Below are 15,178 nucleotides of genomic sequence, written 5' to 3'. Positions count from 1 at the left end.
TTTTCGTCTTTTTCAATCAGCGACAGGTGAGAATTGCACCTTGGGTCTTTCATATTGCAACCCCACTTGTTGCGAATAACGTATACTCCATACGGTACGTACGCTTCCCCATGTTTAATAGCAATCAGTTTTCTTGCATCAATTTCATCAAAAATTGTAAAAAATGCAATTAAAATGAATAGTTTAGGAATTGGTATCTTGATAGTCATCTGAATAGAATCTTGGTTACGATTTTCAAGCATTGTATACGTTTGGATACACGTTGCCAAGCCACTGAAAATCACCAATTGATGTTTCTATGCTTGGTTGCTCATTTAAGTAATCAGACAACTCGATTGAAAATGTGTACCTGTTCGATATGGTTGGCGGTTGACCTGATCTATATAGTCAGTCCCATATAGTCAGTCCCATAAAGTTGCAACGCTATCGAACGTTTCAAAGGTCAAAGTTCAAACTCAAAACATTTAGAGATCAAGCTATTCGTTGTCCATTTGCATGTCGAGTTTTTCGAACGTTCGCTCACGTTGCAACTTTATGGGACTTACTATAAAATTGCAACGTTTCAAAGGTCAAAGTTCAAATTCAAAACATGCAAAGAACAGCACTCGCTTGTCCATTTGTATGTCACGATTTTTCCGTACGTCCACAACTTTATGGACTATCTATAGTCCGTCTCATAAAGTTGCAACACTATCAAACGTTTCAAAGGTTAAAGTTCAAATTCATTACATGCAGAGATTGAGTACTTTGTTGTTCTTTTGCATGCTGAAAGTTTTTCGAACGTTCGCTTACGTTGCAACGTTATGGAGCTTACTATAGCGTGTCCCATCAAGTTGAAAAAAAGCAAACGTTTCAAAAGCCACAGGACAGAGTTCAAAGTTCCAATTTAAAACATTCAGAAAAAAAATCTATGAATCGAAGCTTAATGGAAAAAACTGACATTCATATGCGCACACTGATGCTCAATTGCCCGTTTTTGGCGTTTTTCGAACTTTCATTTATTTCAACTTTATGGGACAGACTATAGAATGAAACGAATATTTTTTTCAAATTGGTCATATAGTTTTCTGCGGTCAAAATTGAATAATGTAGACGGCTTCATAAAATTGCAACGCTATCGGGCATCCGCGTCATGTGTATGTAAATGCTTTCTTCCTTCAGTTGAAGTTTTCTAGAGTATTCCCAACGTTAGCTTGCGTTGCAATTTTGTGGAACAGTCTATGGAACAGCGGATACTAAACGGGAGCAAGGTGAAGAAGCATCGTTCAGATTCAACGGATCAAAACTTTTAACCTGGTTACTATTTGTTTTCAGAATTTTTGTGAATATTTGAATGGTACCCGTACTTGTCGTTTTAAGGTGATGTCGCTTAACCGTTTTAATAACCTGATCTACTTCTTGAAAAACTTATCTTAGCACGCGTTAACAGCTGAATAAATACAATCATATAAAAATTGAAAAGTTAAGACAGATTTTCTGGTACGTTTGGAAACCAACATTAAAGGAAAAGGGATCTTTTCCGTTTTTGCCGCCCAGCTCAGTGGGTGCATATTAATTGCACCAACCCCAGACGCACTGCCATATTTGAACACAATGATTTACAATGTAATGGCATGTGCTCTGAAACTGGGGGCGCATAACGTACTGGGGGCACTAACGCAGAAGATCCCACTTTCAATTGAAATAGGCAACAATGAGAGATCTTGATAGTCATCTATCTTGATAGTCAACTATCTTGATAGTCATCTGAATAGAATCTTGGTTACGATTTTCAAGCATTGTATACGTTTGGATACACGTTGCCAAGCCACTGAAAATCACCAATTGATGTTTCTATGCTTGGTTGCTCATTTAAGTAATCAGACAACTCGATTGAAAATGTGTACCTGTTCGATATGGTTGGCGGTTGACCTGATCTATAGTCAGTCCCATATAGTCAGTCCCATAAAGTTGCAACGCTATCGAACGTTTCAAAGGTCAAAGTTCAAACTCAAAACATTTAGAGATCAAGCTATTCGTTGTCCATTTGCATGTCGAGTTTTTCGAACGTTCGCTCACGTTGCAACTTTATGGGACTTACTATAAAATTGCAACGTTTCAAAGGTCAAAGTTCAAATTCAAAACATGCAAAGAACAGCACTCGCTTGTCCATTTGTATGTCACGATTTTTCCGTACGTCCACAACTTTATGGACTATCTATAGTCCGTCTCATAAAGTTGCAACACTATCAAACGTTTCAAAGGTTAAAGTTCAAATTCATTACATGCAGAGATTGAGTACTTTGTTGTTCTTTTGCATGCTGAAAGTTTTTCGAACGTTCGCTTACGTTCCAACGTTATGGAGCTTACTATAGCGTGTCCCATCAAGTTGAAAAAAAGCAAACGTTTCAAAAGCCACAGGACAGAGTTCAAAGTTCCAATTTAAAACATTCAGAAAAAAAATCTATGAATCGAAGCTTAATGGAAAAAACTGACATTCATATGCGCACACTGATGCTCAATTGCCCGTTTTTGGCGTTTTTCGAACTTTCATTTATTTCAACTTTATGGGACAGACTATAGAATGAAACGAATATTTTTTTCAAATTGGTCATATAGTTTTCTGCGGTCAAAATTGAATAATGTAGACGGCTTCATAAAATTGCAACGCTATCGGGCATCCGCGTCATGTGTATGTAAATGCTTTCTTCCTTCAGTTGAAGTTTTCTAGAGTATTCCCAACGTTAGCTTGCGTTGCAATTTTGTGGAACAGTCTATGGAACAGCGGATACTAAACGGGAGCAAGGTGAAGAAGCATCGTTCAGATTCAACGGATCAAAACTTTTAACCTGGTTACTATTTGTTTTCAGAATTTTTGTGAATATTTGAATGGTACCCGTACTTGTCGTTTTAAGGTGATGTCGCTTAACCGTTTTAATAACCTGATCTACTTCTTGAAAAACTTATCTTAGCACGCGTTAACAGCTGAATAAATACAATCATACAAAAATTGAAAAGTTAAGACAGATTTTCTGGTACGTTTGGAAACCAACATTAAAGGAAAAGGGATCTTTTCCGTTTTTGCCGCCCAGCTCAGTGGGTGCATATTAATTGCACCAACCCCAGACGCACTGCCATATTTGAACACAATGATTTACAATGTAATGGCATGTGCTCTGAAACTGGGGGCGCATAACGTACTGGGGGCACTAACGCAGAAGATCCCACTTTCAATTGAAATAGGCAACAATGAGAGAGAGAGAGAGCAAATGTCCTCAGAGTCAGATAAGTCTTGTGGCCATAATTTTTTTACAACCTGCCTCCAGTAAAACGTCAGCCACGCCATTTAGTCAGAGCAACATAAACGAAAGAACAAAAGACAGATTTGAAGTTAACGTGATATCATCTGGTCGTAATAAAAATAGCAGAACAAGTACCGGAATCCAATAAAAAATAATCTGAAAACCTTGCTATCAATATTTTTTACGAAAGCTAGCCCCTGGTTTTTATCAACGCACATCACCCCAAAAATTTTGGGCAGTATTTTTTGAAATTTATTTTTTTTGACGCGGATGTGATTCAGACGCTTCATTATAATAGAACTTTTAAGCACTACTAAAATCTTAAATCATTCTGTTTACGTAAAGAAAAACTGAATAACTAATACTTTTTGTGTAAATCAAAGATCTTTAGCGATTAACCAAATAGCAATTTAACTTTGAATAGATGTGTGATGATGAGTGCGTGTCTGTATGTACTGTGTTTGTGTGTCTATTTCTGTGCGTATGGGTGCTTGCGTATTTGTGTAAAGAGAATAAACGACGGAAAAGGGCGAATAACAGCTTCGCTCAGCTATCCCAATCTCGAATATAAATGAAATGATGGGACAAAATTTTTGAAAAATTGGTTGAGAAGGTTAATTCTCCATAGGAAGACTCCACTTAAATTAAAAATTTAGTCTTAGCTGTAATTAATCAGAAAATCATTTTGTTTACCAAATGTTTTTGCTGTTGAATGACTAAGTTCTTCAAATAAAATCTTATGGAGAAAAATGTGTAAACATTGAAGAAAATTGTATAAGAATTTAACTGGTTTCTCTAAACTTTTTCAGGAATTTAATGGTTCTCTTTATTGAGATACAGGCCAAAATTATATGGACGATAGAATGTCCAATGTAAACAAATACAAAAATAAAATAGACGAGCACTAATATGGTCAGGTGTTTAACCTAAAAATATTTCGAAAAACCAGTATTTCTTCAAAACAAATTTGGCTGTACGTAAAAAATACATATTTTGATCAGATTTTTGGCTAAATTAGCAAGAATAAGTCCAAAATGATGTGAATTAGGTCGTACAAAACCTTAAAAATTTTGAAAAACGGAAACAAAAGAAATTTTAAAAAATCGACTATAAAAATAATCTGCCCTTAATGGGATTTCCAATGATTCAGTTTTCTGCGATAAATACATCGATCGGCCAATAATGAGAGAGCAATTAAAAACAAAATTGAGCAGATATTCCTCCCCCCTTAGGTAGGGTTGGAATAAAAATTTAATTTGAGATATCTCGAGAACAGATCAACTGTAATTTAAAATGTGTGCTTCAAATGAATCAGTAGTAAGTACTATTTCAAAATTTCAGCGTTTGTGGTAGCAAAAGGCTTTTGGGGTCAGCGCAATAATAGTGGCTTCTGGAAACTACGCGACATTCGTGGTAATTTTTGGACGCCTTGAAATTTTTGAAGGAAGAAAGAAGAAAGACAAGTGCTATGCAAATCTATGCAAACCACTATTCTTCTTACTGGAAGCCCCTAATAAAACATTTGAAATTGATCCTTAATTTTAAATGTTTCATAATGTTGATTTAATCAACTCAAGTATCAATTTCCAGTCGCGAGGTGTTTGGTTAGTAAACTTGCACAGCAAATTAAATTTTAATGTATTTTATTTACAAATTCAATACAACGTACTTTTTGATATCATTTAACACTTAAACTTCCATATGTCCGGTAACACAAAGTATTAAAAACAAATTCAGTACTGAATTAGTGATTCTTCAATTAGCTTGCATTAAAAATTGTCAGCAGTCTAGCTGTTTAGTCCTGAGTCTAATGTCCTATCTGGGGTCTTTCAAGGCAAAAAGATCCCCAGTTCGCTTTAAGTGTACTAGAGTTCTTTTGAGGATCTCGAAGAATCCGCATTCGTCATAATGCACGCCGTGCTTCTTACACACCTCCTTGATTCGGAAGGAGATCTCACGCAACCTGTTCCTAGGGGCTCTAGGGAAGCAGTGATGTTCAATATGGAAGTTGAGACCCCCGTGAAAAAAATCGAGCCAGACTGGATTTTGAATGTTGATGTTGGTCAATACCTGCTTGCGGTACCAGTCAGTAACGATGTCCTCGCGATAGTTGAACTCTTTTGAGTAATGGTTGGCCAGAAGCTGGACATGTAGGATGCCTTGGAGGGTCTGAGCGAGCACATAAAAGTAGATAAGCTGTTGCCAACTGGGAATGAGAGAGAGGAGGTAGAAGAGCCAGGAGGCGTGTAGGAACAGACCCAGCCACTCGTACCAGCGTTTCTCCAGATGAAAACTGTCTATAATAATGGCAGTGCGACCGAACAGCATGCATACGGGCACAAAGGTGATATGTTGCAGCTTGATTAGCACATAACTCAGCCTGTCTTGGAAGAGGGGGAACAGTTTGGGACATTGAGCCCAGAGCTCTTCCTTCATCTGAGGGTCGTAGAACTTATTGGCAATATCCACAATGCAAGTCAGCGCATGGTGGTACATGTGCTCGTCCTTCCACCACGATGCCGAAATACCTAAACAGAGTTCAATGTTTTTAAATATATATATTTATAACATTAGTAGGTAGCACATGAAAGATCATCAACAGCTCATTGCTTATAGTAAGGGGTCAAAATGGGTGAAACTGCGGTAAAAATGGATTGATAGTATAGCCAAAAGATTCAAGCCTGTATCTTGTAGCTAGCAAATATAATGAGCTACACATTTCTTCAATTTGTTATTATTAAAAAACTTGGCTTTCTCGATGCTTATTTGGTCTTTAATGCTTCTTTTTTCTGCCAAAGTAGTGCTTTGATGGAACAAGTATTTCTTCCATTTAAACAATGTCGAGCTTATCTAGAGAAAAAAATATATCTTTGATAGAAATTTCAACTTTTCCCCAACTATATACCTGCATACAAACATGAATAGACAGCAGTATATCGAATCATCTGTCAATTCAAAGGTGACGGTACATCCAAGAAATGATATTGCTTTTTCTAAACATACCCGGCAGATTGCCGGAAAATAGCCGCCGTTGATTTCCATAACCAATATTGGGATTGAAAGAAGAGAAAAAAATGAGAAAAAAATGATTTTTGTACAAACAATTTTAAAGTGCGAACTATTTTGACGTCATTTTGGAGCTGAACGTACTCCTGTTCCGTAGTGAGACCACACAGGGGCTAGTATCAAAACCAAAAAGCATTAGAGATGGTAACTAAAAACAAAGTTCGAGTAACGGGCATCTAAAATTGCGCTTTATAAGTTTATCCCGTTTCTATTTCTGAATTCGTTTCTTGATACTGAGTCTGTTCATTTTGAATTGCTTTCCTGAGCAACTGCTGTCTAAAAACACTTTTAGCAGAACGCGAGAAGAATGAAACTAGCCTAGAGAAGTCAAAAAGATTTCATGCAAAATGTTGAACAAGCTGTGAACTAAGGTAAAGCAAAAAATTTTTATTCGACGAAGTAAAACAATATAGCAGGACAAGTCCTGACGTACAGTTCAAAGAATTTACATTGACTAAACAAAAGAACTATACGTAGAACGGACTATTATTCCTAAAACGGAATTGGAAAAACCATTTCTAAAAAAAATCAGATCCAAAAATTAAATAAAAAACAGAAAATCAATGTCAAAATGCCGCATATGAACAAAAAACCACAAATGATAAACGGAAATTTGGTCTAGGCCTAGAACTATGAATGAACTAGGCCTAGAATGAACTATGAATGGATTTGGAAAACCATTAAGAAAATAATCTGATCCAAAAAATTGAAAAAGAGTAAAACTCAAAGTGAAATTGCCATATGTGAGCAAAAAATCACCAGCGAGAAAGCGAATTTTTGTTCAAACACCGTTTTCTCACTCTACTTTAGAGTGAAAAAATTTCACAGCACAAAACTCGCTTTTTCGCTCAACTTCCTGTTTCGGCGTGACGAAAATCACTACTCCAATTTTACTTGAAAAAATCATAAAAATGTGTGAACAGATCTTAAAAAAAGAAAAAGACAGCGTCCCAATACAATTCACATTCTTTGAATAAAAAAAATTGGGAGCGCTATAATAGCCGGCTGAGAAGCTGAAGCGGCTATTAAAAACTATTATACAAAAACTACTATAAAATCATCTACTGAGCCAATTATGGTAGTTAAAATTATTTATGCTATTGATATCTCCTAGACAGTGACTCTACTCTTTTCAATCTGGTATCTTAGACGATCGATTTGCTGGTTACAAATCGAACGAAGCACCAAACACAACCTGTTTGATCCGAGGAACTTTTAATTAAATCAAAACAATTAACCTTGAATAGCTTCTCGTATTCTAGATTTTATGACTTTATTAAAGCATATTAAACTACTGTAAACAGAGATTAGTTACCCGAAAAACGTTGCAGATCACAAGAACAATATCTTCTTTTGATTTGTTGATGAGTCATTGAAATCGAATACCATAAAAATTTGTAATTTTTAGAATCAGGAACCACTAAATCCTCGAAATTAGTTTTTAGTGAACGCATTTTTGAGAGATAGGGGACCAGTAACTATGCTCAGTTTCGACAAATTGACCGACCGACGTTCCCAGGCCATGAACATCTGAGAAACACAACCTAGAAAATGCCACAAAAAACAATAAAACCTTTCAAAGACAAACCGCAAAACAAATAATGAAACCTAAATAACTCGTTAAATCGATAGCGTGTTTGAAAACCGTCAGAAGACGACGATTACCTGGAGCTTTAAAGCCAGGCCAGTACACGTAGAATCGAAACGAATCCTATTTGCCAACGCAGGTATATAACATTTTTGGTTACATTTAACATTTTCGGTGTTCAAAGAAAATGCAACTGATCACATCTCAGTCTTAGCGGAATGGATTATGTTTTGAGGGGTTCGACACCATTTTCTCGCAACATTTAACTGAATTTTTGTTTCTGTCTGTATATGTCGTTTGTGGCTGTAGATGTAAGACATCTGGATAGGAACAGGTCTGGATGTCTTCATATGAAAGTGTGAGGGAACTTAAAGTTGATATCTACTGTTTTTAATTAGTTTGAATAAATTATTGAATTGCGTTCGCTATTGAATCGCAGAGAACCGGGATTAACATTTCCGATTTCCACCTTTGAGAACAAAATCGAAACTTTTCAAGGAGCAGCAGTATCAATAGCAACAACCTTGAGCCATTTTTGCATTTCCGCTTACCGTAGCTTATAATTAACCTGACCTTAATTGCCTATGTTTGATGATATATTGTTCTTGAATCAAAACTGAGGAGCGCGTTATAGCTGAAACTTTTCACCAAGAAAAGATGCATCCAATTTAACTATCAAAAGTGGAATATGGAAAAATTGAGACTTCAAATGTTTATCTATTTCTGTTGCCACCAGCAAAATTTACGCATAACTATGTGCCCAGCAATCACACTGAGATTCTTGTTTGTCTGTTCTCTACATCTGAGGCTTCTTAATTTCGTCAGACGATTGAAAAAAGTCTGCCAGATATCTGACCAAGTTTCTGTCAGGAATAGAAAGTCGAATAAAGCTCATTTCCATAGCTTTTATTTCTGAATTCTTGTGAATAAACTGTGAGCCGTCTTTTTTTTCTGAGACACTCACTTGAATTATAAACGTGATTCGTATTCCATATGATTGCAAGTATGTTTGCAAAACGATTTAGCTTGACTAACCGTGGTGCGGTTTTCCAAACCATGCAAAGGGTCTTCAAAGTATCATTATTAGGGCTTGTTGTACCACTAGCGACAAATGGAAATTTGGTCTAGGCCTAGAACTATGAATAAATTAGGCCTAGACTGAACTATGAATGGATTTGGAAAACCATTAAGAAAAAACTCTGATCCATAAAATTGAAAAAGAGTAAAACTCAAAGTGAAATTGTGTAAACAGACCTTAAATGTGAAAATGTGTGCACAGATCTTTAAAAAAGACAGCGTCCCAATTTAATTCAAATTCTTTGAATAAAAAAAATTGGGAGCGCTATAATAGCCGGCTGAGAAGCTGAAGCGGCTATTAAAAACTATTATACAAAAACTACTATAAAATCATCTACTGAGCCAATTATGGTAGTTAAAATTATTTATGCTATTGATATCTCCTAGACAGTGACTCTACTCTTTTCAATCTGGTATCTTAGACGATCGATTTGTTTTGCTGGTTACAAAACGAACGAAGCACCAAACACAACCTGTTTAATCCGAGGAACTTTTAATTAAATCAAAACAATTAACCTTGAATAGCTTCTCGTATTCTAGATTTTATGACTTTATTAAAGCATATTAAACTACTGTAAACAGAGATTAGTTACCCGAAAAACGTTCCAGATCACAAGAACAATATCTTCTTTTGATTTGTTGATGAGTCATTGAAATCGAACACCATAAAAATTTGTAATTTTTGAATCAGGAACCACTAAACCCTCAAGACTAGTTTTTAGTGAACGCATTTTTGAGAGATAGGGGACCAGTAACTATGCTCAGTCTCGACGAATTGACCGACCGACGTTCACAGGCCATGAACATCTGAGAAACACAACCTAGAAGTTGCCACAAAAAAAGACAATAAAACCTTTCAAAGACAAAACGCAGAACAAATAATGAAACTTAAATCACTCGTTAAATCGATAGCGTGTTTGAAAACCGTAAGAAAAGACGACGATTACCTGGAGCTTTAAAGCCAGGGCAGTAAACGTAGAATCGAAACGAATCCTATTTGCCAACGCAGGTATATAACATTTTTGGTTACATTTAACATTTTTGGTGTTCATAGAAAATGCAACTGATCACATCTCAGTCTTAGCGGAATGGATTATATTTTGAGGGGTTCGACACCATTTTCTCGCAACATTTAACTGAATTTTTGTTTCTGTCTGTATATGTCGTTTGTGGCTGTAGATGGACGACATCTTCTGGATAATAACATGTCTTCATATGAAAGTTTGAGGGAACTTAAAATTGATATCTAATGTTTGTAATTATTTTCAATAAATTATTTTCATAACATATAAACGCATATACCAATTGTTTTCGAACAAAATTCAAATTGCTATTTAGCCAATTATATGGACGGAAGTGGACGCAAATTACCGATTTTTTTAAATTTACATTACGAATTGCATAGGACAATTTTTCCGAAATCCGGTTTCATTTTAAAACTTTGTCTAGCTTTGCGACCTTTTGTTCAAACATATCTCTAGCGTTGAGTGTTGGAACATTCTAGGCCATGTACAGTATTAGGTGACTACGCAACAATTCATTTTAATTCAATAGCGGAGAAGAGGAAAGAAAGAATTGCGTACGCGATTTAATTGCAGAGCACAGGGAACAGCATTTCCGATTTCCACCTTTGAGAACAAAATCGAAACTTTTCAAGGAGCAGCAGTAACAATAGCAACAACCTGGAGCCATTTGTGCATTTCCGCTTACCGTAGCTTATAATTAACCTGACCTTAAATGCCTATGTTTGATGATATGTTCTTCTTGAATCAGAATTGAGGAGCGCGTTATAGCTGAAATAGTTCGCCGAGAAAAGATGAATCCAATTAAACTATCAAAATTGGAATATGGAAAAATTGAGACTTCAAATGTTTATCTATTTCTGTTGCCACCAGCAAAATTTACGCATACCTATGTGCCCAGCAATCACACTAAGATTCTTGTTTGTCTATTCTCTACATCTGAGGCTTCTTAACTTCGTCAGACGATTGAAATATGTCTGTCAGGAATAGAAAGTCCGCATAAATCTCATTTCCAATAGCGTTTATTTCTGAATTGTTGTAAATAAACTTTGAGCCGTCTTTTTTTCTGAGACACTCACTTCAAATATAAACATGATTCGTGTTCCCTATGATTTGCAAAGTATATTTGCAAAACGATTTAGCTTGACTAACCCTGGTGCGGTTTCCAAACCATGCTAAGGTGCTTCAAAGTATCATTATAAGTGTTTACTGTAGACTCCTGGATGAGTCCTGATCGAATCAATCGAAATCCGGTTTCATTTTAAAACTTTGTCTAGCTTTGCGACCTTTTGTTCAAACATATCTCTAGCGTTGAGTGTTGGAACTTTCTAGGCCATGTACAGTATTAGGTGACTACGCAACAATTCATTTTAATTCAATAGCGGAGAAGAGGAAAGAAAGAATTGCGTACGCGATTTAATTGCAGAGCACAGGGAACAGCATTTCCGATTTCCACCTTTGAGAACAAAATCGAAACTTTTCAAGGAGCAGCAGTAACAATAGCAACAACCTGGAGCCATTTGTGCATTTCCGCTTACCGTAGCTTATAATTAACCTGACCTTAAATGCCTATGTTTGATGATATGTTCTTCTTGAATCAGAATTGAGGAGCGCGTTATAGCTGAAATAGTTCGCCGAGAAAAGATGAATCCAATTAAACTATCAAAATTGGAATATGGAAAAATTGAGACTTCAAATGTTTATCTATTTCTGTTGCCACCAGTAAAATTTACTCATACCTATGTGCCCAGTAATCACACTAAGATTCTTGTTTGTCTATTCTCTACATCTGAGGCTTCTTAATTTCGTCAGACAAATGAAAAATGTCTGTCAGGAATAGAAAGTCGAATGAATCTCATTTCCAATAGCGTTTAATTCTGAATTGTTGTGAACAAACTTTGAGCCGTCTTTTTTTTTCTGAGACACTCACTTGAATTATAAACGTGATTCGTATTCCTATGATTGCAAAGTATGTTTGCAAAACGATTTAGCTTTACTAACCCTGGCGAGGTTTCCAAACCATGCTGAGGTGCTTCAAAGTATCATTATTAGGGCTTATTGTAGACTCCTGGATGAGTCCTGATCGAATCAATGACAAAATATAGCGATAGCCAGAAGACCCCTGAAGTGGGGGAGGGGGTTGAGAACGGGAAGGGGTGAACTAAGTGGTCAAACTCTTAACAACTACCCTTTACACCATGATATTATGTCTCCAAAACAGGCTCGGTGAATCGCATATTTAGTAAGCTGTAAGGCTCTAAGATAACCTAATGAGGACGAAAAGTCAAAAGGGTCAGACAAAAAATGGGCCAAGAGAAAAATTGCATAGAAAAAACGACAAGACTAATATAATTGCTACAAACTTTGTTTGAGAATAATTATTAAGTTTATACCGAAAAAAAAGACAATGAAGGATCAATGAGGACAATGAAGGAAAGATCAAAACATCGCCAATTTTTTCGAGAAAATTAGCCATTACTCTATTAACTGACGCTCAAAAGCAGCATTAGAAAAGTCTGAAATTAATCTCGGTTACTCAATAACTAATTGAGTGCAAGACAACGAGTTTTGTAATCCTCGTACTACCAACAAACACAAAACTACACGTTAAATAACACGTTAAATTGATAGCGAACTTGTTTTTTTTGCCAGTACTATGATCGTGCACATCTTAATTAGGAAGGCTCATGATACCAATAATCACATTTTACTGCTTAGGAAGTTATATTCTCATGGCATCAGAGGAAACAGGTTAAAATAGTTGAGATAAATTCTTTGGTGATACGTTTTCCAGCAGTGTAACTTAACATATTGCTCTAGAATTCGACACTAGTTGGTTTATTTCAATGGAGAAATACATTTTGTCAATAATAATAAAAGAGTGTACAGGTTTGTTGAGTATTGGTTACTAACCTATGCACACAGTGCCTGTCCATACGCCCAGCATCTCGTCTATGTTCCTGTCATGGCTGACTTGCGTGTGCATCAAGTCGTGCATTAGGAAGCCATTCTGCTGCCAAAAGAATGACAGCAGAGGAGCAGCTAAGGAGAGGGCAATCCAGGAATGCCCATAAAAGGCAACTATGAGGAACACCAACGATATGTACAGAAAGGTCAAGCTAAACTTCAATGCGTACCAGTTGTAGTTCACTTTGTAGAAACCTTCTTCTAATAAGTCATCGTGTAGCTTAGACATTGCTTTGTTGAACTCAAACCAGTCCTTGTTGTAATAGCCGATGGGTCTGAAATGACGCTCCTTCAACACATCGCTCTTGTGAAAACTTCTATAAGCGTCCGTGGCATCATATCCCACAAACTCTTCAATAACGGGACCTCCCGGATGTTTCTTTATAAAGCTTCCAATGTTGTACCAGTATCCATTGATGCCCAAACATTTCATGTTTTCGGGCGGCTTTTCCATATATGGCACAGACTTGGCAGCTTTGTTATATCCATTGGAATTTGGTTCCAACTTCACAGAATTGTAAATGTTGTGGTTATTTAACTCAGTAATATCTCCCCAGGGCTCACTTTGAAATTGACTAGCTACAATAGAAACGTCATCTTGAAGAGTTTTGGTCTGATTGTTGAGAGAAGGGTCTGGGTCTATGGTCGCCTCTTTCTGTTCGAACACACTTTTCTCCACAGGCTTCGCTCGACGAGTGATCCATTGAGTAACAGCCGGCGGCATCTGCTGTTATTTTGTACTTTCCAAATCTGATTTGATCAAATTGGTCAATGAGAGGCAGCGGTCACAAATTCAATCTCCACAAGACTGTATCGCGAAACGGCACTAAGCAACAAAACAAACGTCGCTCATCAAATTCCACTAAGCTCCAATGAATTCAATTTGTTAGCAAAGAGTAAAAGGTGTAGGAGGCTTAAAATACCGTAAAATGATAGTGCGCCAATTTTTAAAGAGAATTGAAAAATACCTAGCTTGTTAGAGAAAAGGAAGAAATGCAAATTCTAACATCTGCTCTTCACTGAGTGGGAGACAAAAGGAATATCGGAAACAGCGGATCAAATTTCCCCCGAAGCTTTTTAAATATTGATTGAGAGAGCCACCGCAATAAACGCACAGTTAGTTCAATAGATTGTTCTGCTTAAAAATAAACAACGCAGCACAAAATTTTCACAAATTTAAAACCCGATTCATTTGACCATCGTCGCAACTCTAGCTAAATTTCTCTTGAAAAGTTATTTTTTTCCAGATCTGGCTAATGATTTAAATTGCATTTTAAAATATAACGAATGAATATCCTACGAGTGTCTCTCAAAGGGCGGCCAATTCTTCTGCAGCCTGCTTCAAAAGGGTGGGGTGGGGAATAATTTTATTAGGGGGCTTCAAAGATGTTGTTAGATCTCATTACAGACCATTGCTTAATTTAAAATTATAAAACCGAATTTCATCGCACTTTCTGTATTGATTTTTAGTATTAACATGACGCCAATTTAGTTCAGCTGCATAAAATTGTGAAAGGGAGCAATTTAGATCACGCAAACACAAAAAGACGAGGGTGAAAAGTCACGCGCAAAAAATGATAAAGCAAAAATAAGGGTTTCATTTCTGCTGCAGAGGGGCTATATTAGGAAAAATCGATGTTTAGGTATAGAGGTTTCATCGTGGTGTTGTACGAGTATTTAAGAGGGGGATAGTCTTAGGCCGAGAGTACGGAAACGGGGAAGCCCGGGACTCAAGAAAAGTGGACAGAATTCAAGTGTAAACTTGACAACTTTTCAAGCAAACACTTCACACTTAGTAATACCATTTTTTTAAAAAAAATTAATGCTCAGCATTTGAAAACAGGAAGAAAAGGAAAAACCTATAGAAAATCAATACTCCTCTTTAAATCGTATTAAGTCCTACATTTGATTCAACAACCGATTCGTGCGCAATTGAACATATGTTCTTCCTAATTTGGCACATACACACAGATATACATTTAACTATACCCAGCCACATAAAGGCAACCCGAATTTTTCCTCTTTTATTCCACAAGAAATTAACACTTGAAAAAATACTTGGGACTTTATATATAGATAAAAACCTTGAGAACAAAAGTTCACAAGAGAGGTTACAATAACTCCACAATAAACATTGAAACTAATTGCTTAGTTAATTTCCACAGTAATTGCTCCTG

The 15,178-nt window shown here is 36.4% G+C and overlaps 2 protein-coding genes across 7 annotated transcripts in view; one reads left to right on the top strand and one right to left on the bottom strand.

The window, feature by feature from the left end:
* Positions 1-15,178, top strand: part of LOC142334647 (small ubiquitin-related modifier 2-like) — a 442,392-nt gene that overhangs the window by 135,957 nt on the left and 291,257 nt on the right. The window lies entirely within an intron of this gene.
* LOC142334645 (uncharacterized) overlaps positions 4,803-15,178 on the bottom strand; it is a 98,715-nt gene continuing 88,339 nt past the window's right edge. For all 6 annotated transcript variants that reach the window (XM_075382846.1, XM_075382848.1, XM_075382847.1 and 3 more), the window contains 2 exons: positions 12,948-13,827; positions 4,803-5,809 (listed from right to left, as the gene is read on the bottom strand). In XM_075382846.1, the coding sequence (XP_075238961.1) occupies positions 5,097-5,809; positions 12,948-13,725 (1,491 nt within the window). In that variant the 5' untranslated portion in view covers positions 13,726-13,827 and the 3' untranslated portion in view covers positions 4,803-5,096. The remainder of the gene's footprint in view (positions 5,810-12,947; positions 13,828-15,178) is intronic.

This window comes from Convolutriloba macropyga, chromosome 2, assembly GCF_964194025.1.
Source record: "Convolutriloba macropyga chromosome 2, txConMacr16.3, whole genome shotgun sequence".
Classification (NCBI taxonomy): Eukaryota; Metazoa; Xenacoelomorpha; order Acoela; family Convolutidae; genus Convolutriloba; species Convolutriloba macropyga.
This window is presented reverse-complemented; position numbering and strand designations above follow the sequence as displayed.